Source organism: Salmo salar, chromosome ssa02 (genome assembly GCF_905237065.1).
Source record: "Salmo salar chromosome ssa02, Ssal_v3.1, whole genome shotgun sequence".
Classification (NCBI taxonomy): Eukaryota; Metazoa; Chordata; class Actinopteri; order Salmoniformes; family Salmonidae; genus Salmo; species Salmo salar.
In genome coordinates this window covers 74,345,893-74,372,542 of record NC_059443.1, presented here as the reverse complement: position 1 = coordinate 74,372,542, position 26,650 = coordinate 74,345,893, and the positions used below count along the sequence as shown (strand labels likewise).

At 45.0% G+C, this 26,650-nt stretch overlaps 2 protein-coding genes across 4 annotated transcripts; one reads left to right on the top strand and one right to left on the bottom strand.

Annotated features, from left to right (window-relative positions):
• Positions 1 to 726: 726 nt before the first annotated feature.
• LOC106592746 (tumor necrosis factor ligand superfamily member 14) lies at positions 727 to 7,485 on the bottom strand. 3 transcript variants are annotated; one of them, XM_045709900.1, is made up of 7 exons: positions 7,012 to 7,485; positions 6,002 to 6,889; positions 5,242 to 5,274; positions 4,962 to 4,995; positions 2,362 to 2,442; positions 1,861 to 2,098; positions 727 to 1,304 (listed from the first exon to the last, which is right to left on the bottom strand). In XM_045709900.1, exons 2-7 carry the CDS (start codon positions 6,197 to 6,199, stop codon positions 1,124 to 1,126), a joined length of 765 nt encoding a protein of 254 aa, XP_045565856.1. In that variant the 5' UTR covers positions 6,200 to 6,889; positions 7,012 to 7,485; the 3' UTR covers positions 727 to 1,123. The 3 variants fall into 3 exon arrangements, with proteins under 3 accessions (XP_045565856.1, XP_045565857.1, XP_045565855.1); XM_045709901.1 differs by having other exon boundaries at positions 7,119 to 7,485; XM_045709899.1 differs by having other exon boundaries at positions 6,002 to 7,485.
• Positions 7,486 to 12,497: 5,012 nt separating this feature from the next.
• On the top strand, positions 12,498 to 23,985 carry LOC106593283 (transmembrane emp24 domain-containing protein 1). Its single transcript, XM_014184623.2, has 6 exons — positions 12,498 to 12,828; positions 19,055 to 19,152; positions 19,358 to 19,442; positions 19,573 to 19,674; positions 20,378 to 20,545; positions 22,275 to 23,985. The coding sequence occupies exons 1-6, from the start codon at positions 12,631 to 12,633 to the stop codon at positions 22,323 to 22,325; spliced, it is 702 nt and encodes a 233-aa protein (XP_014040098.2). The 5' UTR covers positions 12,498 to 12,630; the 3' UTR covers positions 22,326 to 23,985.
• The last annotated feature ends 2,665 nt before the right edge of the window (positions 23,986 to 26,650 follow it).

Below are 26,650 nucleotides of genomic sequence, written 5' to 3'. Positions count from 1 at the left end.
GGTTTGGTGTGTTGTTCTGTAACGATCGTCGTGCAGGAAGGAAGAAGTGGACCAAGGCGCAGCTGGGAGCGAACTCATGTTATTTATTACAGACTGAAATAACACGGTCAAACCAGAGAATAAACGTATCGCTACTGATCCAACAAAAAGAGACAACAACCCACAAACATCGTGGGGGGGAAAAGGAACTTAAATATGATTCCCCAATCAGAGGCAACTAGTGACAGCTGTCTCTGATTGGGAATCGACAGAACCCAACATAGAAATACGCCCCAAAGCAAGGCTATACCAAAAACATAGAAAATAAACTATAGAAATGCCACACCCTGACCAAAATAGAAGAGTTCACCTGGTCAGGGCGTGACATATATATGAACGTAGAACCGTATATATATAAACATTGAGCCATATATAAACATAGAGCCATATATAAACATAGAACCATATATATGTAAACATAGAGCCATATATATAAACATAGAACCATCTATAAACAAGACAGGGATTCAATCCTATGCTATGATACAGTTTTACTTGAATTTAAATGTCCAGCATCCAATAGCAACAAAGCCAGGATTCAATCCAATGCAAGGTATAAAAGAGCCCATTAGCTTTATGTTTCTCTGTCCTGGGTGCTGTTGTTTGTAGCACTAGCCCAGTGTTTCTCAGTCCTGGTCGTGGGTGCTGTTGTTTGTAGCACTAGCCCAGTGTTTCTCAGTCCTGGTCGTGGGTGCTGTTGTTTGTAGCACTAGCCCAGTGTTTCTCAGTCCAGGTCGTGGGTGCTGTTGTTTGTAGTACTCCCACAGTTCATTCAAGTAATCAACTCCTCAGCAGGTTTTTGCACCCCTTTGGGTCCCCAGGACCAGGATTGAGAAACACTACACTAGACAGCCGACAATGGATTTTTAAAGGAATTTTCCCCGCCATTTGCCGAGATGGCATTCACGGTAATAGCTGCAGATGTTGTCTCAAGATTAAAATACCTTTATAAAAACAATAGTCTGTTTTCTAGTGTGATTCTCTATAACACACCTTGGTTAGAATCTATACATTGAAATAATATAACTGACCCACAAATCTGATTGACAAATGTACGTGTGTGTGTGTCAATACACACCGTCTCCTAAATCATGAATGCCCCCATGAAATTATCTTCAGCTCCAAGTCTCAGGAGCGTCCCGTTGTCCACGGTTACATAGATGATGTCTCCAGCCAACAGACGGAAGACTCCGCCCAGGTAGCTGTTCAGAAGATTCTGATGAGAAATCTTATTTGGTCTGGAATCCTGGGAAGTACAATGGAACCTAACGGAGAGACAGGCAGACACTTAGACTGCATCCCAAAATGATGCCCCAGGACCACCACCTCACACACACTCACTGACCTGTTAGATTTCATCATCACATTCCCCCCTTCCCCTCCCAGGACCACCACCTCACACACACTCACTGACCTGTTAGATTTCATCATCACATTCCCCCCTCCCCTCCCAGGACCACCACCTCACACACACTCACTGACCTGTTAGATTTCATCATCACATTCCCCCTCCCCTCCCAGGACCACCACCTCACACACACTCACTGACCTGTTAGATTTCATCATCACATTCCCCCTCCCTCCCAGGACCACCACCTCACACACACTCACTGACCTGTTAGATTTCATCAACACATTCCCCCTCCCCCTCCCAGGACCACCACCTCACACACACTCACTGACCTGTTAGATTTCATCAACACATTCCCCCCTCCCCCTCCCAGGACCACCACCTCACACACACTCACTGACCTGTTAGATTTCATCATCACATTCCCCCCTCCCCCTCCCAGGACCACCACCTCACACACACTCACTGACCTGTTAGATTTCATCAACACAAGTGGTTTGTTTTTGTAACCCTCGGTGATCCTCATCACCTTGTGTTTGAACAGAAAGCAGTCTTCAACGAAGTGCACTTTGGAGTAGACATAGTAGTGTCCTTTCCTCTGTGCTACCAGGTGGCCATCTTTGTAGTCCATCTGATCTGTGAAGGCAGACAGACCCTTGTCTGATTCCCACAGAACGACACTATCCTCACCCACTGACAGGGGGGAGCCTGGGAGACGGAGGGGGGAGGGGAGCGAGGGGCGGAGTGAGGGAGAGTAAGGGGAGGGGAGAGAGAGACGGGGGAATGGGGTAGAGAAAGATATGGGGCAGAGGGGGAGTTAAGAGAGCAGATATCAATGGTTAAGTGTGTGTGTGTGTGTGTGTGTGTGTGTGTGTGTGTGTGTGTGTGTGTGTGTGTGTGTGTGTGTGTGTGTGTGTGTGTGTGTGTGTGTGTGTGTGTGTGTGTGTGTGTGTTGAGAAGCTGTACTGTACCTATCAAGTGTGCTGAGGGTTTCCGTTGGATCTCAGGTGGGCTTGTCCTCGTCGTAGGCTCGACTAAAATCTCATTGGTCTCTGTCAGGGGACAATAAATTATTTCATGAGAGAGAGAGAGAGAGAGAGAGAGAGAGAGAGAGAGAGAGAGAGAAAGAGAAAGAAAAAGAGAAAGAGAGAGAGATCAACTTTCAGAAAACCAAAGTTGTGATTTTCCAGAAAAGGGCCAGGAATCAGAGAAGCAGACACTCCTTCACTGTGGTTGAACATACATGGTACTGGGACTAACAGTCTGGCAGTATATCCACGAATACAACTACCTGGGACTAACAGTCTGGCAGTATATCCACGAATACAACTACCTGGGACTAACAGTCTGGCAGTATATCCAGGAATACAACTACCTGGGACTAACAGTCTGGCAGTATATCCACGAATACTAAAGAAAGTACCAAATAACGCATGCAGAGCAGAACTCAGACAATTTTGTTTTAATTGTAAATATAAAGAAAAGGCCACTAAAATTTTGGCACCATTTGAAATTGAGTCCCAAAACAATAAGAGCTGAACCCTGAGAAGAGTCCCCTGTGTCAGCTGTTAAAACCATTAAACAACCCTAACATCCAAACACACAGGGATATCAATCAGGTTGTTAAACAAATGAAAAACAAAATTGCTATTTGGCCTCAAAAGAGAAAAGAAATGGTCAGAATATCTCTACTCTGTCAGAGATACAACACAGAGACAGACCACCAACTGGTCAGAATATCTCTACTCTGTCAGAGATACAACACAGAGACAGACCACCAACTGGTCAGAATATCTCTACTCTGTCAGAGATACAACACAGAGACAGACCACCAACTGGTCAGAATATCTCTACTCTGTCAGAGATACAACACAGAGACAAACCACCAACTGGTCAGAATATCTCTACTCTGTCAGAGATATAACACAGAGACAAACCACCAACTGGTCAGAATATCTCTACTCTGTCAGAGATACAACACAGAGACAGACCACCAACTGGTCAGAATATCTCTACTCTGTCAGAGATACAACACAGAGACAGACCACCAACTGGTCAGAATATCTCTACTCTGTCAGAGATACAACACAGAGACAAACCACCAACTGGTCAGAATATCTCTACTCTGTCAGAGATACAACACAGAGACAAACCACCAACTGGTCAGAATATCTCTACTCTGTCAGAGATACAACACAGAGACAAAGAACCAATTCCCAACTTCTCTGCATTTACTAATGACATAAAGTTGGGAATTATTCTGGGTTAGAAACAGCAATGACTGCCGTAGCCTGAGGGACATCTCATGACCATTCATTTCCTGAAGTATTTACATTGTATATAACTGACAGTAAAACATAGTGGAACCATCATCCATGTACACGTTGTCTATTTATCAGTCATTTGTCTTGTTTGTATTTAATGAAATGTAGGAACTGTAGATTCCACAATACAACAGCAGTAGTGTTGTACCTGAATACATGATTCCACAGTACAACAGCAGTAGTGTTGTACCTGAATACATGATTCCACAATACAACAGCAGTAGTGTTGTACCTGAATACATGATTCCACAGTACAACAGCAGTAGTGTTGTACCTGAATACATGATTCCACAATACAACAGCAGTAGTGTTGTACCTGAATACATGATTCCACAGTACAACAGCAGTAGTGTTGTACCTGAATACATGATTCCACAATACAACAGCAGTGGTGTGGTACCTGAATACATGATTCCACAATACAACAGCAGTAGTGTTGTACCTGAATACATGATTCCACAATACAACAGCAGCGGTGTTGTACCTGAATACATGATTCCACAATACAACAGCAGTAGTGTTGTACCTGAATACATGATTCCACAGTACACCAGCAGTAGTGTTGTACCTGAATACATGATTCCACAATACAACAGCAGTGGTGTTGTACCTGAATACATGATTCCACAATACAACAGCAGTAGTGTTGTACCTGAATACATGATTCTACAATACAACAGCAGTAGTGTTGTACCTGAATACATGATTCCACAATACAACAGCAGTAGTGTTGTACCTGAATACATGATTCCACAATACAACAGCAGTAGTGTTGTACCTGAATACATGATTATTTGTACTATTATTATTAGTACTGAAATGAACTGGATTTCATTATCCTCGTTATACTGGATTTACTGAAATGCTGCACCACTATACTGCTTCGACAATATCTATAAATTGTATTTCATGCCAATAAATCGATCTGAATTTGAATTTGAATTTGAGAGAGTGAGAGAGAGCGAGAGAGTGAGAGAGAGAGCGGGAGAGAGAGAGAGAGAGAGAGAGAGAGAGAGAGAGAGAGAGAGAGAGCAAGAGAGAGAGAGAGAGAGAGAGAGAGAGAGAGAGAGAGAGAGAGAGAGAGAGAGAGAGAGAGAGAGAGAGAGAGAGAGAGAGAGAGAGAGAGAGAGAGAGAGCGAGAGGCGAGAGAGAGAGAGAGAGAGAGAGAGAGAGAGAGAGAGAGAGAGAGAGAGAGAGAGAGAGAGAGAGAGAGAGAGAGAGAGAGAAGGAGAGAGAATAAAGTGTACCTTCAGATCCAGTCAGACCCTGAGCTGAGCCACTCTGAAACAGATAGTGTGTTTTAGCGTGAGACTCTGACACAAACACACACACAGGCACACACACACACAGGCACACACACACACAAGCAAACACCCACGTACACTCACTCACACACACACACACACACACACACACACACACACACACACACACACACACACACACACACACACACACACACACACACACACACACACACACACACACACGTACACACAGCATTTGTACTATATACACTTCACTTACCCTCTGGATAAAGGATTGAGCATTCATCAGGGCCTAGAGAGAGAGAGAGAGAGAGAGAGAGAGAGAGAGAGAGAGAGAGACAGACAGACAGAGAGAGACAGAGAGAGAGAGGGGGGGTGGAAAGAGAGAGAGACAGAGAAATAGAGGGGGGTGGAGAGAGAGAGACAGAGAAAGAGAGACGAGAGAGAGAGAGAGAGAGAGAGAGAGAGAGAGAGGGTGGTGTGGAGAGAGAGAGACAGAGAGAGAGAGAGGGGGGTGGAGAGAGAGAGACAGAGAGAGATAGAGACAGAGAGAGAGACAGAGAGAAAGAGGGGACATGGAGCGAGAGAGAGAGACAGAGAGAGACAGAAAGAGAGAGAGATGGAGAGAGGGAAGAAGAGGAGGATGTGATGTCACACCGCAACCACTACCAGTTACAGGAAGTGTTCATATTGAGTGACAGAAGCACAGAAACACAACATATAGAATTTGCATGTGTGTGTGTGTGTGTGTGTGTGTGTGTGTGTGTGTGTGTGTGTGTGTGTGTGTGTGTGTGTGTGTGTGGTGTGACAAGGCTATTTAAACATGTGTTGTGATGCACACTGACAGAGAGAGGGGGAGCCAAGATTCAGACCAGGAATTCCCCTTGAGATGCTCGGGGACAGACCCAGGCAAGCCCCCACACACTACCACACACACACACATCCCACACCATGCACACAGACGAAACACACACACGAAACACAGACACACACTCACACACACATACCCCTTCACTCACCCCTGTCCTGTTGTACAAGTGCACGATAAAGCAGGCTTCCATGACGATCCCGACCAGCGCAAGACCCACCAGGAGCTGAATGGCTCTCTGGCCGATCCCTCCCCACCTGAGGTGCCTCCCGCTGGGCAAGGGGGTGTAGCTCGCCTGGCTGTCCACCACGAACACCTGGGGGTGGTGCCCAGCATGCCCCTCAGCCATCCCACTCAACCTCACTTTTTCCCCGGGCAAGAAGGGGTGGGAGAGAGGGCGAGTCTGGATGGATGGAGGTCCACAGAGGACACACTGAGCAGTGTAGGTCGGTCACTGGATTGATCAATACGTCTATTGTTTGACTGACGGATGTATTGACAGTCCCAGTAGACAGACTTCTCTATGCTCTCCGTCTCTGAACAGCCCAGATAGTTGTGAAACAATCCACACAGCTTCTCTCACAATCGGCGGTAAAGTGAAAAGGGCAGTGACTTCACCTCAATCTCAGTGCGACAGACCAGCCAACCAGAAACACCAGCCGGTTTCTCTTCACGGAGAAAGGAAGAGCAAAGAGCCGGTAGGTATCGTTGAGACGGCGTTGAGAGAACGTTGAGACGACGTTGAGAGAACGTTGAGAGAACGTTGAGAGAACGTTGAGACGACGTTGAGACGACGTTGAGACGACGTTGAGAGAACGCTGAGACGACGTTGAGACGACGTTGAGAGAACGTTGAGACGACGTTGAGACGGCGTTGAGAGAACGTTGAGACGACGTTGAACACAGGAGACGTCACAGCAGCAGCAGTCGGTTCATCTGGACTTCCTATACAGATTGGTCAGGTCCACTACAGATCTAGAATGGGCCTTACATTCGGGTTCCGAGCAACATGCCAAAGGAAAACTGTGATGGAATAACTCCTGAAAATATGGTAAAATATGCTGTTAAACAAAACATTTGTAGATTCGTCCGCACGGAATGTTTTTTAGCTAGTAATCACATAAGATGTCTGTGGTCAACTGTAAGAATTCTAATGACAAACCTTCTAGAAGTAAATGCCAGGGTTCTAAAACAACCTGTGTCTGTACTGTAGAACCCAGAACTAGAATAGAATGACGTTCTAGTTCTCTGATGGAGACATTGTTTCACCTATTTAGAAGTCAAGTTTCAGAGAACTGGTAAACGTGTGGTTCCTCTCCTCTCTCTCTTCTCTCCTTTGTTTCTTCTCTCCGTCCGTCTGTCTGTCAGTCAGTCTGTCAGTCTTGTGTACGTCTGAACTAGTAGCACATTGAGCATGTGCAATGAGGAAATGCAGAAGAGGACGTGTGTGTGCACTGTGCACTGTGTGTGTGCGTGCGTGCGTGTTTGTGTGTAAATCCGGCGCGCCCTTGCAAGATGTCTCACTGTGGTTATCATCCCTCAGCTGACACTTCCTCTCTCCTCTCTCTCCCTCTATCTCTCTCTCTCTCTCTCGCTCTCTGTCTGTCTCTCTCTCTCTCTCCCTCTCTCCCTCTACCTATCTCGCTGTCTCCCTCTATCTCTCTCTCTCGCTCTCTGTCTATCTCCATCTCTCTCTCGCTGTCTCCCTCTCTCCCCCTGTCTCTCTCTCTCTGTCTCTCTCTCTCTCCTCTCTCTCTCTCTCTTTCTCTCTCCCCCTTCTCCCTCTTTCTCTCACTCCCTCTCTCTCATTAGCTCTATCTTTCTCTCTCCACCCCTGCCCTCCCTCTCTCTCTCATTCCCTCTTTCTTTCTCTCCCTAGCTCTCCCTTTCTCCACCTTTCTCTCTCTTTCCCACCCCCTCTTTTCCCCTCTCCTCACCTCTCTCTCCCTCCTCCCTTTACTCCCAGTCCTCCTCTCTCTACAGAACACATCCAATAGAACTATAGGTCCTACCTTACATGCTGATGTTTATATTGATATTTATATATATATATATTACATACTAAACATTTATATTGATATTTATATATCTTACAGACAAAACATTTACATTGACATTAAATACTAAACATTTACATTACATACTAAACATTTACATTGATATGTACAGATATTACATACTAAACATTTACATTACATACTAAACATTTACATTACATACTAAACATTTACATTGATATGTACAGATATTACATACTAAACATTTACATTACATACTAAACATTTACATTGATATGTACAGATATTACATACTAAACATTTACATTACAGACTAAACATTTACATTGATATGTCCAGATATTCCAGACTAAAAATGTACATTGATATGTATAGATATTCCAGACTAAACATTTACATTGATATGTACAGATATTCCATACTAAACATTTACATTACAGACTAAACATTTACAAGGATATGTACAGATATTCCAGACTAAACATTTACATTGATATGTACAGATATTCAGACTAAACATTTACATTGATATGTACAGATATTCAGACTAAACATTTACATTGATATGTACAGATATTCAGACTAAACATTTACATTGATATGTACAGATATTCAGACTAAACATTTACATTGATATGTACAGATATTCAGACTAAACATTTACATTGGTATGTACAGATATTCCAGACTAAACATTTACATTGATATGTACAGATATTACAGACTAAACATTTACATTGATATGTACAGATATTACAGACTAAACATTTACATGTACAGATATTCCATACTAAACATTTACATTACAGACTAAACATTTCCATTGATATGTACAGATAATCAGACTAAACAGTGGTGAATAATGAAGGAGATCTGTTGAATCATACCTTCAGTAATGTGTGGAGGCCTGTGTACTCCCATAACATGAACACTCACTTGTTTTCATGGCAGTGGTGATAGAGGGTAACAGGAAGGCCTGCACACGCTCACTGAGGATACAGTTACAGGCCCAATGCACTGTGGGTGAGATGAAAAGATGCTTAGAGAGAGAGAGACAGAGAGAGAGAGAGAGAGAGAAACAGAGAGAGAGGTGGAGGGGAGAGAGAAAGAGGGAGGGAGAAGGGATGTGTACATGCATGCGATTTTGTGTGTGTGTTTGTGTGTGTGTGTGTGTGTGAGAGAGTGTGTGTGTCTGTGTGTGTCCTAGTTTGTGTCCTAGTTTGTGTGTGTGTGTGTGTGTGTGTGTGTGTGTGTGTGTGTGTGTGTGTGTGTGTGTGTGTGTGTGTGTGTGTGTGTGTGTGTGTGGTCGACCTCTGTGGCTTTTTCTCCTGGAACATAACAAACACCAACACTAACAGTATTTGATAACACCGTCAACAGAGACTTTATAACACCTCACCACACAGCAGGAAATATCAGAACATACTTTATGACAGAAGACAGAAGAATATAGGAGGAAGAGTATAGGACAGCTTCTGGTCCATTACAGTACTAGAACTAGGACAGGTTCTGGTCCATTACAGTACTAGAACTAGGACAGGTTCTGGTCCATTACAGTAATAGAACTAGGACAGGCTCTGGTCCATTACAGTAATAGAACTAGGACAGGTTCTGGTCCATTACAGTACTAGAACTAAAACAGGTTCTGGTCCATTACAGTACTAAAACTAGGACAGGTTCTGGTCCATTACATTACTAGAACTAGGACAGGTTCTGGTCCATTACAGTAATAGAACTAGGACAGGCTCTGGTCCATTACAGTAATAGAACTAGGACAGGCTCTGGTCCATTACAGTAAAAGAACTAGGACAGGTTCTGGTCCACTACAGTAATAGAACTAGGACAGGCTCTGGTCCATTACAGTAATAGAACTAGGACAGGTTCTGGTCCATTACAGTAATAGAACTAGAACAGGTTCTGGTCCATTACAGTAATAGAACTAGGACAGGTTCTGGTCCATTACAGTAATAGAACTAGGACAGGCTCTGGTCCACTACAGCAATAGAACTAGGACAGGCTCTGGTCCATTACAGTAATAGAACTAGGACAGGTTCTGGTCCATTACAGTACAAGAACTAGGACAGGTTCTAGTCCATTACAGTACTAGAACTAAAACAGGTTCTGGTCCATTACAGTACTAGAACTAAAACAGGTTCTGGTCCATTACACTACTAGAACTAAAACAGGTTCTGGTCCATTACAGTACTAGAACTAGGACAGGTTCTGGTCCATTACAGTACTAGAACTAGGACAGGCTCTGGTCCACTACAGCAATAGAACTAGGACAGGCTCTGGTCCATTACAGTAATAGAACTAGGACAGGTTCTGGTCCATTACAGTACTAGAACTAGGACAAGCTCTGGTCCATTACAGTAATAGAACTAGGACAGGTTCTGGTCCATTACAGTAATAGAACTAGGACAGGTTCTGGTCCATTACAGTAATAGAACTAGGACAGGTTCTGGTCCATTACAGTAATAGAACTAGGACAGGTTATGGTCCACTACAGTAATAGAACTAGGACAGGTTCTGGTCCATTACAGTACAAGAACTAGGACAGGTTCTAGTCCATTACAGTACTAGAACTAAAACAGGTTCTGGTCCATTACACTACTAGAACTAGGACAGGTTCTGGTCCATTACAGTACTAGAACTAGGACAGGCTCTGGTCCACTACAGCAATAGAACTAGGACAGGCTCTGGTCCATTACAGTACTAGAACTAGGACAGGTTCTGGTCCATTACAGTAATAGAACTAGGACAGGCTCTGGTCCATTGCAGTGATAGAACTAGGACAGGCTCTGGTCCATTACAGTACTAGAACTAGGACAGGTTCTGGTCCACTACAGTAATAGAACTAGGACAGGTTCTGGTCCATTACAGTAATAGAACTAGGACAGGCTCTGGTCCATTACAGTAATAGAACTAGGACAGGTTCTGGTCCATTACAGTACTAGAACTAGGACAGGTTCTGGTCCATTACAGTACTAGAACTAGGACAGGTTCTGGTCCATTACAGTAATAGAACTATGACAGGTTCTGGTCCATTACAGTAATAGAACTAGGACAGGTTATGGTCCGTTACAGTACTAGAACTAGGACAGGTTCTGGTCCATTACAGTAATAGAACTAGGACAGGCTATGGTCCATTACAGTAATAGAACTAGGACAGGTTCTGGTCCATTACAGTAATAGAACTAGGACAGGCTCTGGTCCATTACAGTAATAGAACTAGGACAGGTTCTGGTCCATTACAGTAATAGAACTAGGACAGGTTCTGGTCCATTGCAGTGATAGAACTAGGACAGGCTCTGGTCCATTACAGTACTAGAACTAGGACAGGTTCTGGTCCACTACAGTAATAGAACTAGGACAGGTTCTGGTCCATTACAGTAATATAACTAGGACAGGTTCTGGTCCATTACAGTACTAGAACTAGGACAGGTTAGGGTCCATTACAGTAATAGAACTAGGACAGGTTCTGGTCCATTACAGTAATAGAACTAGGACAGGTTATGGTCCGTTACAGTAATAGAACTAGGACAGGTTCTGGTCCATTACAGTAATAGAACTAGGACAGGCTCTGGTCCATTACAGTACTAGAACTAGGACAGGTTCTGGTCCATTACTAGATACTAGAACTCTCTCTGTCCTTGTCAAAGTTGCTGAGACTTGCTGATATTTTGGTTCATTCCCAAAATAGCACCCCATTTCTTATTTGCAGATGACTACTTTTGACTATGGGCCCTGGTCAAACGTAGTGCACAATATAGGGAATAGGGTTCCATTTGGGACATGCCCTTACACAGTGAGTCAGAACCCACTGGGAACAGAAGTCAATTCAATGTTTATTTCTCGGTGGTTCAACGTCATTTCATTGAAATGACAGTGTGCCCAGTGAGAAGCCACAAATGACGTTGATTTTCTGTAATCTGCCGCAGCAACCTTTCAAATGTTTCCACTGATAAATTATCTCATTTAGATAGGCCAGTGTTATTATTGGAGTATGTTAGCATAATCTGTTTACAACATCACAAACTATTTTTAACAAAAATAGTTTTAATATAGGCTTTTCAAATGAAGAGCAAAGAAGGGCTTCTGTCCGTGTTCATTAGGCTACAACTTAGCTTATGTGTACAATTTATTTCAACTCATGAATATACAAATTTACAATTTAGTTTATAATTCTTTAGAGTCTAAAACGTTTTGGGGGGGGGGGTGTTAATCTGACATATGGAATTGTTTTAAGATGGTCATTTTATGGATCATTTAGCTTTATGATTTCGAATTTTAGGACCCTTTAGTTATATTAAAAATATATTAAAAAATGATTTGATAAAATATTGATTTTGGACTTTACTACGAAAGCCATAGAAACGCATTGAATAACACATTCATAAGTGGCAAAAAGGACAGTCAAACAATAAATAATAAGAAACAAGGTTTTGAAGTGTCTGTCCTAAATCGAGGAGAAATTTAAAAAAACATCTGTAAATATATTAAATGACATTGTACACATTTTAACAGTTTTTTTGGGGTGTGGGCACAAACAAATGAATGTCCCAAACAAGGATTCCACCTCAACGATTGGTCCCGCAGTGTGTCAGTCATACGGATATTCTAGCCAATCGTCTGACCGGAAAAGTTCAACAGATGTTGCGGAAGATAGAAACATGCTATTGGAAGTTAGCTAGCTAGCCAGGATGATAACGTAGCTAGCTGTGATATCTCAGCACATTGAGGAAGCAAATTCATTTATCGTCATGGACACACTTCGGAAAGCAGGACGAGGCAGCACAACATGTGTTTTCATTGCGTTAGTTGTGGCGACGTGTCTTGAAACGATTCGTGCTTTCGGCCATAGCCAAGACAGCGAATTCACGTTTATCTTACCAGCCGGTAGAACCGAATGCTTCTTCCAAACGGCTGCGAAGAACGTTACCATGGAAGTGGAGTATCAGGTAAAATAACTAGTTGCTTAGCTGTCTAGTGTGTGCATTGGCCAGCAACAAAAGATCGCAACACAGAAGTAGCAGGCTTGAAACGTTAGCTAATGTAAACACGATACAGTCCCAGAAAGGCTAGCTGTGACAATGATGCTATTCTCAGTTCTCCTCCTGAGATGGCTAACTACAGTAGCAAGCTAGTCGCGCCAGATAACGTTATCTAGCTAGTTAAGGAGATAGCCACAGCAGCAAGCTATCTGGTTGTGCACTTAAGCATTTATGCTGTGTAGGACACTTGCCCCAGGCTACACATGAGATAGGCTAATTGGAGCCGTACAAGCAAGGATGCTGTTTTGCAGTGGTTTCCCCCACTATCCCCATCTATAACCTAACTTTTCGTATGATGCAGGTGAACCATATAGCTATAACCAAGGAACGGTAAAGTGGGATACCTAGTCAGTTGTACAACGGAATGCATTCAACTGAAATGTGTCTTGTGCATTTAACCCAACCCCTCTGAATCAGAGCGGTGCGGGGGGCTGCCTTAATCAACATCCACGTCTTCGGTGCCCGGGGAACAGTGGGTTAACTCCTGAGAGGGGTACATTTGCTCGTTAAATACTGTTTTATGAATGTCTCTCTCTGCATCTCTCGTCTTCCACTCTACAGAGATTTAGCCAGTGTAAGTGTTACAAATACATCCTACCCAGTGATATAAATACATCATTATAAACTGGGTGGTTTGAGCCCTGACTGCTGATTGGCTGACAACCGTGGTATATCAGACCAGTATACAATGGGTATGACAAAACCTTTTTGTTTGTTGCTGTTATAACTACGTTGGTAATCAGTTTATAATAGCAATAAGGCACCTCAGGGGGTTTGTGGTATGTGGCCGTTATACCACGGCTAAGGGCTGTGTCCAGGCACTCCGCGATACGTTGTGCCTAAGAACAGCCCTTAGCCGTGGTATATTGGCCATATACCACACCTCCTTGGGCCTTATTGCTTAATTCTACCACTTCACCTACATCTTGACACAAACTGCTCTAACAACTCTCTCAATTGGGTCATATCTATCAATATGTCTTCGTTCTATAGACTATCTGTCCCAGTCCATCCACAGAGGGTAGCTAGCCTGATCCCAGATCTGTTTGTGCTTTTGCCTACTCCATTGTCAAGCATGTTGGCAAGAGAGCAGAAACAGGGTGGCCCCCCAGTCTATAGAGTAGCTAGCCTGATCCCAGATCTGTTTGTGCTTTTGCCTACTCAAGCATGACCATTCCACAAGGATTTGGCAAGAGAGCAGAAACAGAGTGGCCCCCCCAGGCTACAGGGTAGATCCAAGACTAGAGATCTATATAAGTGCACACTTCAGAGGAGTACAGATTATTGGGAGGCAGGCAGCTCTAGTCTGTTTGTTCAGTGGGAGAGTCCCTGTAGTGGAGTTTACAGGCAGCTTGGCACCCATTCAACTCAATCGTGTGTGTGTGTGTGTGTGTGTGTGTGTGTCAAATCAAATCAAAATCAAATTTATTTGTCAAATACACGTGGTTAGCAGATGTTAATGCGAGTGTAGCGAAATGCTTGTGCTTCTAGTTCCGACCATGCAGTAATATCTAGCAAGTAATCTAACCTAACAATTTCACAACAACTACCTTATACACACAAGTGTAAAGGAATGAATAAGAATATGTACATAAAAATATATGAATGAGCGATGGCCGAACGGCATAGGCAAGATGGTATAGAGTACAGTATATACATATGAGATGAGTAATGTAGGGTATGGAAACATTATATAAAGTGGCATTGTTTAAAGTGACTAGTGATGCATTTAATTACATCAAGGTGGCAAGATGCAGTAGATGGTATAGCGTACAGTATATACATATGAGATAAGTAATGTAGGGTATGTAAGCATGATATAAAGTGGCATTGTTTAAAGTGGCTAGTGATACATTTATTACATACATTTTTGGCTAGAGTTGAGTCAGTATGTTGGCAGCAGCCACTCAATGTTAGTGATGGCTATTTAACAGTCTGATGGCCTTGAGATGTTTTTCAGTCTCTCGGTCCCAGCTTTGATGCACCTGTGTGTGTGTTGTGTAACCCTCTTAGGCAGTGTGTGTGTGTGTTGATGTGTAACCCTCCCAGGCAGTGTGTGTGTGTGTGTGTGTGTGTTGATGTGTAACCCTCTCAGGCAGTGTGTGTGTGTGTGTGTGTGTGTGTGTGTGTGTGTGTGTGTGTGCGCGCGTGTGTGTGTTGATGTGTAACCCTCTCAGGCAGTGTGTGTGTGTGTTGATGTGTAACCCTCTCAGGCAGTGTGTGTGTGTGTGTTGATGTGTAACCCTCTCAGGCAGTGTGTGTGTGTGTGTTGATGTGTAACCCTCTCAGGCAGAGTGTGTGTGTGTTGATGTGTAACCCTCTCAGGCAGTGTGTGTGTTGATGTGTAACCCTCTCAGGCAGTGTGTGTGTTGATGTGTAACCCTCTCAGGCAGTGTGTGTGTTGATGTGTAACCCTCTCAGGCTGTGTGTGTGTTCAGCACTAGTGAAGGACTGAATTACATTTGCATTTACATTTAAGTCATTTAGCAGACGCTCTTAACCAGAGCGACTTACAAATTGGTGGATTCACCTTATAATATCCAGTGGAACAACCACTTTACAATAGTGCATCTAAATCTTTTAAGGGGGGGGGGGGTTAGAGGGATAACTTTATCCTATCCTAGGTATTCCTTAAAGAGGTGGGGTTTCAGGTGTCTCCGGAAGGTGGTGATTGACTCCGCTGTCCTGGCGTCGTGAGGGAGCTTGTTCCACCATTGGGGTGCCAGAGCAGCGAACAGTTTTGACTGGGCTGAGCGGGAACTGTGCTTCCTCAGAGGTAGGGGGGCCAGCAGGCCAGAGGTGGATGAACGCAGTGCCCTTGTTTGGGTGTAGGGCCTGATCAGAGCCTGAAGGTACGGAGGTGCCGTTCCCCTCACAGCTCCGTAGGCAAGCACCATGGTCTTGTAGCGGATGCGAGCTTCAACAGGAAGCCAGTGGAGAGAGCGGAGGAGTGGGGTGACGTGAGAGAACTTGGGAAGGTTGAACACCAGACGGGCTGCGGCGTTCTGGATGAGTTGTAGGGGTTTAATGGCACAGGCAGGGAGCACCGCCAACAGCGAGTTGCAGTAATCCAGACGGGAGATGACAAGTGCCTGGATTAGGACCTGCGCCGCTTCCTGTGTGAGGCAGGGTCGTACTCTGCGAATGTTGTAGAGCATGAACCTACAGGATCGGGTCACCGCCTTGATGTTAGTAGAGAACGACAGGGTGTTGTCCAGGGTCACGCCAAGGTTCTTAGCACTCTGGGAGGAGGACACAATGGAGTTGTAATGGCAAGATCATGGAACGGGCAGTCCTTCCCCGGGAGGAAGAGCAGCTCCGTCTTGCCGAGGTTCAGCTTGAGGTGGTGATCCGTCATCCACACTGATATGTCTGCCAGACATGCAGAGATGCGATTCGCCACCTGGTTATCAGAAGGGGGGAAAGGAGAAGATTAATTGTGTGTCGTCTGCATAGCAATGATAGGAGAGACCATGTGAGGATATGACAGAGCCAAGTGACTTGGTGTATAGCGAGAATAGGAGAGGGCCTAGAACAGAGCCCTGGGGGACACCAGTGGTGAGAGCACGTGGTGCGGAGACAGATTCTCGCCACGCCACCTGGTAGGAGCGACCTGTCAGGTAGGACGAAATCCAAGCATGGGCCGCGCCGGAGATGCCCAACTCGGAGAGGGTGGAGAGGAGGATCTGATGGTTCACCGTATCAAAGGCAGCAGATAGGTCTAGGAGGATGAGAGCAGAGGAGAGAGAGTTAGCTTTAGCAGTGTAGAGAGCCTCCGTGACACAGAGAAGAGCAGTCTCAGTTGAATGACCAGTCTTGAAACCTGACTGATTTGGATCAAGAAGGTCATTCTGAGAGAGATAGCAAGAGAGCTGGCCAAGGACGGCACGTTCAAGAGTTTTGGAGAGAAAAGAAAGAAGGGATACTGGTCTGTAGTTGTTGACTTCGGAGGGATCGAGTGTTGGTTTTTTCAGAAGGGGTGCAACTCTCGCTCTCTTGAGGACGGAAGGGACGTAGCCAGCGGTCAAGGATGAGTTGATGGGTGAGGTAAGGGAGAAGGTCTCCGGAAATGGTCTGGAGAAGAGAGGAGGGGATAGGGTCAAGCGGGCAGGTTGTTGGGCGGCCGGCCGTCACAAGACGTGAGATTTCATCTGGAGAGAGAGGGGAGAAAGAGGTCAAAGCACAGGGTAGGGCAGTGTGAGCAGGACCAGCGGTGTCGTTTGAATTAACAAACGAGGATCGGATGTCGTCGACCTTCTTTTCAAAATGGTTGACGAAGTCATCCGCAGAGAGGGAGGGGGGGGGGGGGGGGAGGATTCAGGAGGGAGGAGAAGGTGGCAAAGAGCTTCTAGGGTTGGAGGCAGATGCTTGGAATTTAGAGTGGTAGAAAGTGGCTTTAGCAGCAGAGACAGAAGAGGAAAATGTAGAGAGGAGGGAGTGAAAGGATGCCAGGTCCGCAGGGAGGCGAGTTTTCCTCCATTTCCACTCGGCTGCCCGGAGCCCTGAATGTTATGACATACAACCTTGTCCTGTAACGTCAGATTGTTCATGTATAGATGGGTTTTATGTGCCAGTAATATTGACATATCTAGAAGAACAGCCATGTTTGTGTTTTGTTTTCCTTGTGTAATGGCGTAGGTGTGTGTGAGAGTGAGCGTGTCCATCTGATTTCAGTTGCGGTACAGAGAAACAGTTTACAAAGAACCTAGTTCCTCCACTATGGTGTAGAGATTAGGCCTATGTGATAGGGAATAGGGATGCAGACGAGCCCCTATGTAGTGTACTACCTGTGACCAAGAGCCCCTATGTAATGTACTACCTGTGACCAAGAGCCCCTATGTAATGTACTACCTGTGACCAGAGCCCCTATGTAGTGTACTACCTGTGACCAGAGCCCCTATGTAGTGTACTACCTGTGACCAGAGCCCCTATGTAGTGTACTACCTGTGACCAGAGCCCCTATGTAGTGTACTACCTGTGACCAGAGCCCCTATGTAGTGTACTACCTGTGACCAAGAGCCCCTATGTAGTGTACTACCTGTGACCAAGAGCCCCTATGTAGTGTACTACCTGTGACCAAGAGCCCCTATGTAGTGTACTACCTGTGACCAAGAGCCCCTATGTAGTGTACTACCTGTGACCAGAGCCCCTATGTAGTGTACTACCTGTGACCAGAGCCCCTATGTAGTGTACTACCTGTGACCAGAGCCCCTATGTAGTGTACTACCTGTGACCAGAGCCCCTATGTAGTGTACTACCTGTGACCAGAGCCCCTATGTAGTGTACTACCTGTGACCAGAGCCCCTATGTAGTGTACTACCTGTGACCAAGAGCCCCTATGTAGTGTACTACCTGTGACCAAGAGCCCCTATGTAGTGTACTACCTGTGACCAGAGCCCCTATGTAGTGTACTACCTGTGACCAGAGCCCCTATGTAGTGTACTACCTGTGACCAAGAGCCCTTATGTAGTGTACTACCTGTGACCAAGAGCCCCTATGTAGTGTACTACCTGTGACCAAGAGCCCCTATGTAGTGTACTACCTGTGACCAAGAGCCCCTATGTAGTGTACTACCTGTGACCAAGAGCCCCTATGTAGTGTACTACCTGTGACCAGAGCCCCTATGTAGTGTACTACCTGTGACCAGAGCCCCTATGTAGTGTACTACCTGTGACCAGAGCCCCTATGTAGTGTACTACCTGTGACCAGAGCCCCTATGTAGTGTACTACCTGTGACCAGAACCCCTATGTAGTGTACTACCTGTGACCAAGAGCCCCTATGTAGTGTACTACCTGTGACCAAGAGCCCCTATGTAGTGTACTACCTGTGACCAGAGCCCCTATGGCTTCTCAGGAGAATGGAGGTACAGAATGTTCAGATAGAAATGTGTTGAACAGAAACTATCATCTGTCAGAGAGAATAGGGGATCCTGTCAGCTCTATTTACTCTATTTCTACCTGCACCATTCAGAGGGGTTCACGTCACTGAGTACACATCCTGTTTTACTCAGGTAACATTATCACACACATCATGTTTCATATCCTAGCTCTCTGACGTGCAGTGTGACTCATATCTATGGCTGTTGTAAAAGTACCTTTCTGATTGTGTGTGTGTGTGTGTTCCTCTCTCCAGGTGATAGCCGGTGCAGGTATGGATGTAGATTTCACCGTTCTCTCTCCTCACGGGTTCCAGCTCATCTCTGAGTTCCGCCGCTCAGACGGAGTCCACATGTCAGTACCGCTGCCTCTCATTGGACCAATCTACTCACACAACATCTCTTCTGTGATGTCACAGTTCAACCTCAGATCAACCTGTGTCTTTTGACCTCGCTCTCTCCCCTTCCCTCTCTTTTTGGTTTGCTGTTGGCTTTGTGCCCACATCTCTGATTGGTTGCTTTCTCTGTGTGAGCGCCTCTGATTGGTTGTTTTGTTCTAGGGTGGAACCTACGGAGGAAGGCGACTACCAGATCTGTTTTGACAACAGCTTCAGCCGCTTCTCTGAGAAGATGGTCTTCTTCGAGGTTTATTTGTATTAATATATCTTTATTAATTGGTTGATTTGATTTACTGTAAGTCACTCTGGATAAAAGCATCTGCTAATTTAATAAAATGTAAATAGAGATGCTATAAAGTGTGTGTGTAAAAATGCAGGTCATCATCGAGGGACAGCCAGGCGACGTGGGAGGGGATGACGAGTGGGCGGGGCTTGGAGAGCCTGAGAGCCTATTGGAGTACAAGCTGGAGGACATTAGGGTGAGTAGGCTATTAGATGGATGACCATGTCTTCCACACATTCACTGTAACTGAAGAGAGAAAAAAACTGAACGTACACAGTACCTTTCCTCTTTTCAAACTCCCCCTCTCTCTCTTCCTCTCTTCACCATCACCCTCTCCTTCCTCCTCCCCCTCTCCTGTCCCTTCCTCCTCTCTCTCCCCTTCCCCTCTCTTCTTTCTACCTACCTACCTACCTCCCATCCCTTCCCCCTCCCCTCTCTCCTCTCTCCCCCACCCTCCCCTCTCTCTCTTCCTCTCTTCACCATCACCCTCTCCTTCCTCCTCCCCCTGTCCTGTCCCTTCCTCCTCTCTCTCCCCTTCCCCACTCTTCTTTCTCCCTTCCCTTCTTCCTACCTACCTCCCATCCCTTCCCCTCCCCCTTCCTCTTCTTCCTACCTACCTCCCATCCCTTCCCACCTCCCCTTCCCCTCCTACCTACCTACCTCCCATACCTACCTCTCCCCTACCTCTCTTCTACCTACCTCCCATCCCTTCCCCCTCCCCTCTCTCCTCTCTCCCCCACCCTCCCCTCTCTCTTCACCATCACCCTCTCCTTCCTCCTCCCCCTCTCCTCCCTTCCTCCTCTCTCTCCCCTTCCCCACCCTCCTCTCTCCCCTTCCCCTCTCTTCTTCCTACCTACCTCCCATCCCTTCCCCTCTCCCCTTCCCCTCTCTTCTTCCAGGAGTCCATAGACTCAGTACACCGTAGGTTAGAGAGAAGTCGTCAGATGCAGACGGTACTGAGAGCGTTTGAGGCCAGGGACCGTAACCTGCTAGAAGACAACTTGTGGAGAGTGTCCTTCTGGTCCTGTACCAGTCTCATTGTAATGCTGGGGGTCGCACTAACTCAGGTAACACAGCCACACACTAGGACAACTTGTGGAGAGTCTCCTTCTGGTCCTGTACCAGTCTCCTAGTTACAGACCTGCCAACCTGCACAACATTTCAGGTCTAAGTACGCTGGTACGAAAAACTACCCTAAAATATGCAGAAAGATGCTTCTAGTTGGCAGATTGAGGTTTTTCACTCAACCGCTTGAAGTTGAAGCTGGGCCAATCAGAGGACTCTGGCGAGGAAGAAATCTCTAGCTCCCAGCTTGATCTCAGAAACAGCAGTAGACGTGAGTTCATTCACTTGCAAGGAAACACCTGTTGTGTTGCGGTAGGTCAGCGGTGCGGTAGGTCAGCGGTGCGGTAGGTCAGCGGTGCGGTAGGTCAGCGTGCCGTAGGTCAGCGGTGCGGTAGGTCACTGCGTGATTGAAAACAGACATGCATATTAAACATATTTAACATATTTTTGCTACTGAGGAGCAGCCAATTACCAAGCACCCATAACGTCAATAGCAGGGGTATTCAACTCTGACCCTACGAGGTCCGGAGCCGGCTGGGTTTCTGTTCTGATCATTAACTACACCCACCTGGTGTCCCAGGTCTAAACCCGTCCCTGATTAAAGGGGAACAATGAAACAATGCAGTGGAACTGGCTAAGAGGTCCAGAGTTGAGTTTGATTTTATTTGTCCTTTATTTAACTAGGCAAGTCAATTAAGAACAAATTCTTATTTACAGTGACGGCCTACCAAAAGGCCTCCTGTGGGGACATGGGCTGGGGCTAAAAATATAAATATAGGACAAAACACACATTCTCATTTACAGCAACAACCTGGGGAATAGTTACAGGGGATGAATGAGACAATTGTAAACTGGGGATGGTTAGGTGGCCATGAAGACCAGATTGGGATTTTAGCCAGGACACCAGGGTTAACACCCCTACTCTTACATTAAGTGCAATGGGATCTTTAATGGCCTCAGAGAGTCAGGACACCTGTTTAACATCCCATCCAAAAGACAGCACCCTACACAGGGCAGTGTCCCCAATCACAGAGCAGTGTGGGGGTCTTCTGCCAACGCCATTATTGGGCTAAAAGGTGTGTTTGATTTGAGCAGTGTGGGGGTCTTCTGCCAACGCCATTATTGGGCTAAAAGGTGTGTTTGATTTGAGCAGTGTGGGGGTCTTCTGCCAACGCCATTATTGGGCTAAGGTTTGATTTAGGTCTCTGCAACATCATTATTGGGCTAAAAGGTGAGTTTGATTTGAGCAGTGTGGGGGTCTTCTGCCAACGCCATTATTGGGCTAAAAGGTGAGTTTGATTTGAGCAGTGTGGGGGTCTTCTGCAAACATCATTATTGGGCTAAAAGGTGCGTTTGATTTGAGCAGTGTGGGGGTCTTCTGCAAACATCATTATTGGGCTAAAAGGTACGTTTGATTTGAGCAGTGTGGGGGTCTTCTGCAAACATCATTATTGGGCTAAAAGGTGCGTTTGATTTGAGCAGTGTGGGGGTGGCGCGCGTCGTCTTGTGGGCCGGGGCTGCCGTCACCGCAAGTGGTTCTCAGTAAAATGATTCAAGGTTGGCAGGTCTGTAGTTATGATGGGGGTCGCACTCGCACAGATTTTACACACACACACACACACACACTAGGACAACCTGTAGACACACTAGTTATACACACACTATACTAGTGTAATCAGTCACTCAGGTAACATTATCTCAGTGTCTAACTGTCCGTTCCTCCTCTCTCAGGTCTATACCGTCCGCAGACTGTTTGACGATAAGAGGCGTGTCTGTACATAAAGACACACCCACTCCGCCACCTCACAGCCAATCCGGGTTAAGGTGGGAAGAGAAGACGAGGAAGCAGAGGAGGATACAGAAGAGTAAATATCCTGTATCACGAATTGCACCCTATTCCCTATCTAGAGCCTATCTCTGGTCAGAAGTTTTAATTAAACATTTTTAATTGAACCTTTATTTAACTAGGCAAGCTAGTTAAGATTTACCTAGGGGCAGAACGACAGATTTTTACCTTGTCAGCTCGGGGATTCGATCCAGCAACCTTTCGGTTACTGGCCCAACGCTCTAACCACTAGAGCACCACTTCCAGCCGCGCCTAGTAGTGCACTATCTAGGGAATAGGGTGCTATTTGGGACACTGCCGTACAACTTTGCCATCTGGGCTCAACACAGTGCCTTTTACTCCCTGGGTAGTGTTCATTAGACACAGAACAAGACAACAGTTAGAAGTGACGGAAGTCCTGCCTCAATTTGTCCAATAAGAATGTTCACTTTTGCGTTCCCGGAAAACATTTTTCCGACCTGTTTGTGCTTATTGAACGCAGCCCTGGGGGACCGTATCCACAAAGTGTCCCAAGAGTTGGAGTGCTGATCAAGGATCAGGTCCCAACCTGTCCATGTAATCTGATTCATTATGATCTAAAGGGCCAAACTGATCCTAGATCAGCCCTCATACTCTGAGAGACTTAATGTTCATTAATTTATTTGTTTTGGATCATCCCATAGAAATAGAATCACTAGAATGAGAGACTCATCGTTTGTAGATCAGTGGGTCAAGGGGCGGACTGGCATTTCGGGCAAATGCCAGATGGGCTGGTCCATTTTTAGCCCAGTGGCCCTGTCTCAATTAGCATTTTGTAAAAAATTGTATAATATAATTTTTACAAAATGCGAATTTTCTATATCTAATAATGTGTGTGGGTCAGTGTGTTAGAAATTCCAGAGCTGATTTATGGTCCCAGTCTGCCCCTGAGTCAGTCGGTCATCATTTACCCACAATGCATCAAGGATGTGATCTGCTCAAAAGTGCACGTTGGGTTTAAATCTCTCTAGTAATTGAATTTCTATGGATCCTCCTATTTTACCAGAACAAGCCCCACCCAACCCCTAATGTCCTCCTCTCATTGGTCCATGTCTTTGTGACCTGTTGTGGGTAGCCAATCACCTTTTTTTGGTGTTACTGAGTTTTATGTGCCAGTAAGATTCTATGCTGATATCTAGATGAACAGGTATGTTTGTGGGTGTTTTTCCGTGGGTGTGTGGGTAGATGGGTGAGCGTGTCCATCTAACTTCAGTTGTGGTATAGGGGACAGAAACAGTTTACAGAGAACCTAGTTTACCGTTGATCCTAAAGCTTTCGCTACGTCCCAATCCTCCACCCTTCCCCCCCAAGTGTATACTTGCCTTGCACACTCTCAGTCATGGGTTTAATGGTTGAAACTCCCTCCAGCCAATGACTACACCATTCCAATGCTTTTTAAAACCATAACAAAAAGTGTATGAGTGCACACATTGGGAGATGGGTGGAGAATTTGGAGGCAACCTGTGATTGTAACTAAGAAGGGAGTGGTACTTTGAGCATTCTTAACCATGTTGCCATGGCAGCCAGTGATTTTAATGTTGTTTTTTACACAATAAAAGACAGAACATTTGATTTTAAGAATGGTGTAGTTCTTTTATTGTATAGGACCAGGACTCATATCCACAAAACACCTCAGAGTAGGAGTGCTGATCCGGGATCTGTCCCTATAATCTGATTCATTATGACCTAACAGGCAAAACTGATTCTAGATCAGAACTCCTATTCTGAGATGCTTTGTGGTTACGGTCCCAGGATGAATGGTACTGATTGCAGTGGACTGCTGTTGCCCTCTAGTGTCCTACCGACATCATGACAAACATACAGACCACAGTATACCCTATGAAACATCTCATTTTCCAGGAAGTAGCCTTGTAGTTTTAACTTTTGTAGGCTTTTTGAATGGTCTTCAGCGCAAATACCACATAAAAGGCATCTAGCAGAAGTAAATGAATCGACAAACAAAATAAAATCGTGTATATTTAATTGTCAAGTCCACTCAAAAGACTAGGGGACGTGACCCTGAAGTTAGACGTAGGATGATGAACTGGACAGCTAACAGTGTGGCTTTCATAGGTAATTTACTCATTCAGAGAGAGGGAGGGAGAGAGGAGGAGAGGAGATTGATTGATTTAGACTTTATTAGGATCTCCAAGGGAAGTGGGAGGAGTCTGGAAGCAACAAAGAGAGATGGAGAGGTAGTTGAGCAGTGAAAGAGGGAAGGAAAAGAGAGATGGAGGGATACTAAACTAATACAAGCAGCAGGTAGGCATCCCACAATTCTTCAGGAAAATGAAATGAGTGTTTGACATCCACTAAGTCTTACAAGGTGTGTGTGTGTGTCCACGTGCATGCTTGTGTGTTAACCTGCAGCTTGTCTTCAGGGAAAACCAGAGACGTGAGGAGAAACATAAACAGTCTCTCACACATCACCCTGAAAACCACAAGACAAGCTAGCTCTACATCGCCCCCTGTGGCCAGGAGTGACATGACAGGCTCTAAGCTCTCTGAGAGGGGGGGGGGGTTCCCATTGGTAGGATCAGCTTCCCCTCCCCTAATTTTAACCTAACCTGATTAGTGGAGGTAAATGCTAAACTGACCCCAGGTCAGTGTCTAGGGGCAACTTCACCCTAGACACCTTATTGGTGCGCTACCCTGGGGCCTAGGTTAGCATGGTAGCATTAAAGGCTAGCTCTATGGCGCCCCCATGTGGGCTGAACTAGCATGACAGGGCATCACAGGCTCCATGCGGCGAGGTACCTTATTGGTGCACTGTCGCACGGCGTTGATGAGCTAAGAAACGTCTTACTGGTTGTCCTAGTGGAAATCAAAAGCCAATGAAGTGTTACATTCCAAATATTTGATTTTAGTTTGGGAGGGAATTTAAGACGGCCAATTGGGATAATGTACTATCAAATGAACGTTGTAATGAAATGTTGACCTCTAGAGGACAAATGATCAATACGTCTCTGAAAAGTGGGAAAGGTACTCATGGAACATGTTCGGGTGCAATGAATCTTACTGTTGTAAATTACAATGTGTCAATGTTATTGCATCCCTACTCAGATAAACTATAATAATAACACACAGATGCATCAATACAATTCTCAACTGAAGCATGGCTCTGCGGTCTTGTGAGTGTGCCCGTGCATGCTTTTGTGTGTGTGTGTGTGTTTATATACTGACTGCAGTAGGGCCTTGGTCTTGCGTGTCGGGTCGTCTGGTTTAAAGTTCTTGTATTCCTCCACCTCTTTCTCCAGAGATAGAAGCTGGCTCTGGAGTTTACTACGTAACCCTGGCAACGTGTCCCGGATGTGGTTGGTCAGTTGCTGGAGGGAGAGAGTGTGTGTGTGTGTATATACGTTTGTTCGTGTATCTGTCGAATCAAATTGTATTTGTCACATGCTTGGTAAACAACAGGTGTTGACTAACAGTGAAATTCTGAGAGAAACACATAGAGAAATGATAGAATACTAATCTGACATCTGGAATTGTTTTAATGTCATACCATGGATAGAATATTAGGACCCCTTTAGGTATTTGAAGAAAATATTGAATTTGTCTTTTACTACTATAGTCCATATAAATGCATTGAATAACACATTCATAAATGGTCAAACAGACAGTAAAAAAATAAACCATAAGGTTTTGAAGTGTCTGTCCAATATCTAGGACACAAAAGAAAGCTCAGGAAATACATACAGTGGGGCAAAAAAGTATTTAGTCAGCCACCAATTGTGCAAGTTCTCCCACGTAAAAAGATGAGTGAGGCCTGTAATTTTCATCATAGGTACACTTCAGCTATGACAGACAAAATGAGAAAAAAAGTCCAGAAAATCACATTGTAGGATTTTTAATGAATTTATTTGCAAATTATGGTGGAAAATAAGTAGTTGGTCACCTACAAACAAGCAAGATTTCTGTCTCTCTCATTATTAATGTCCATATCTGGTCATGATCACTGTCAACAACATTTATCTGTTACAATGTCCATATCTGAAGTCATGATCACTGTCAACAACATACATCTGTTACAATGTCCATATCTGTAGTCATGATCACTGTCAACAACATTTATCTGTTATAATGTCCATATCTGAAGTCATGATCCCTGTCAACAACATTTCTGTTACAATGTCCATATCTGTAGTCATGATCACTGTCAACAACATTTATCTGTTATAATGTCCATATCTGTAGTCATGATCACTGTCAACAACATTTATCTGTTATAATGTCCATATCT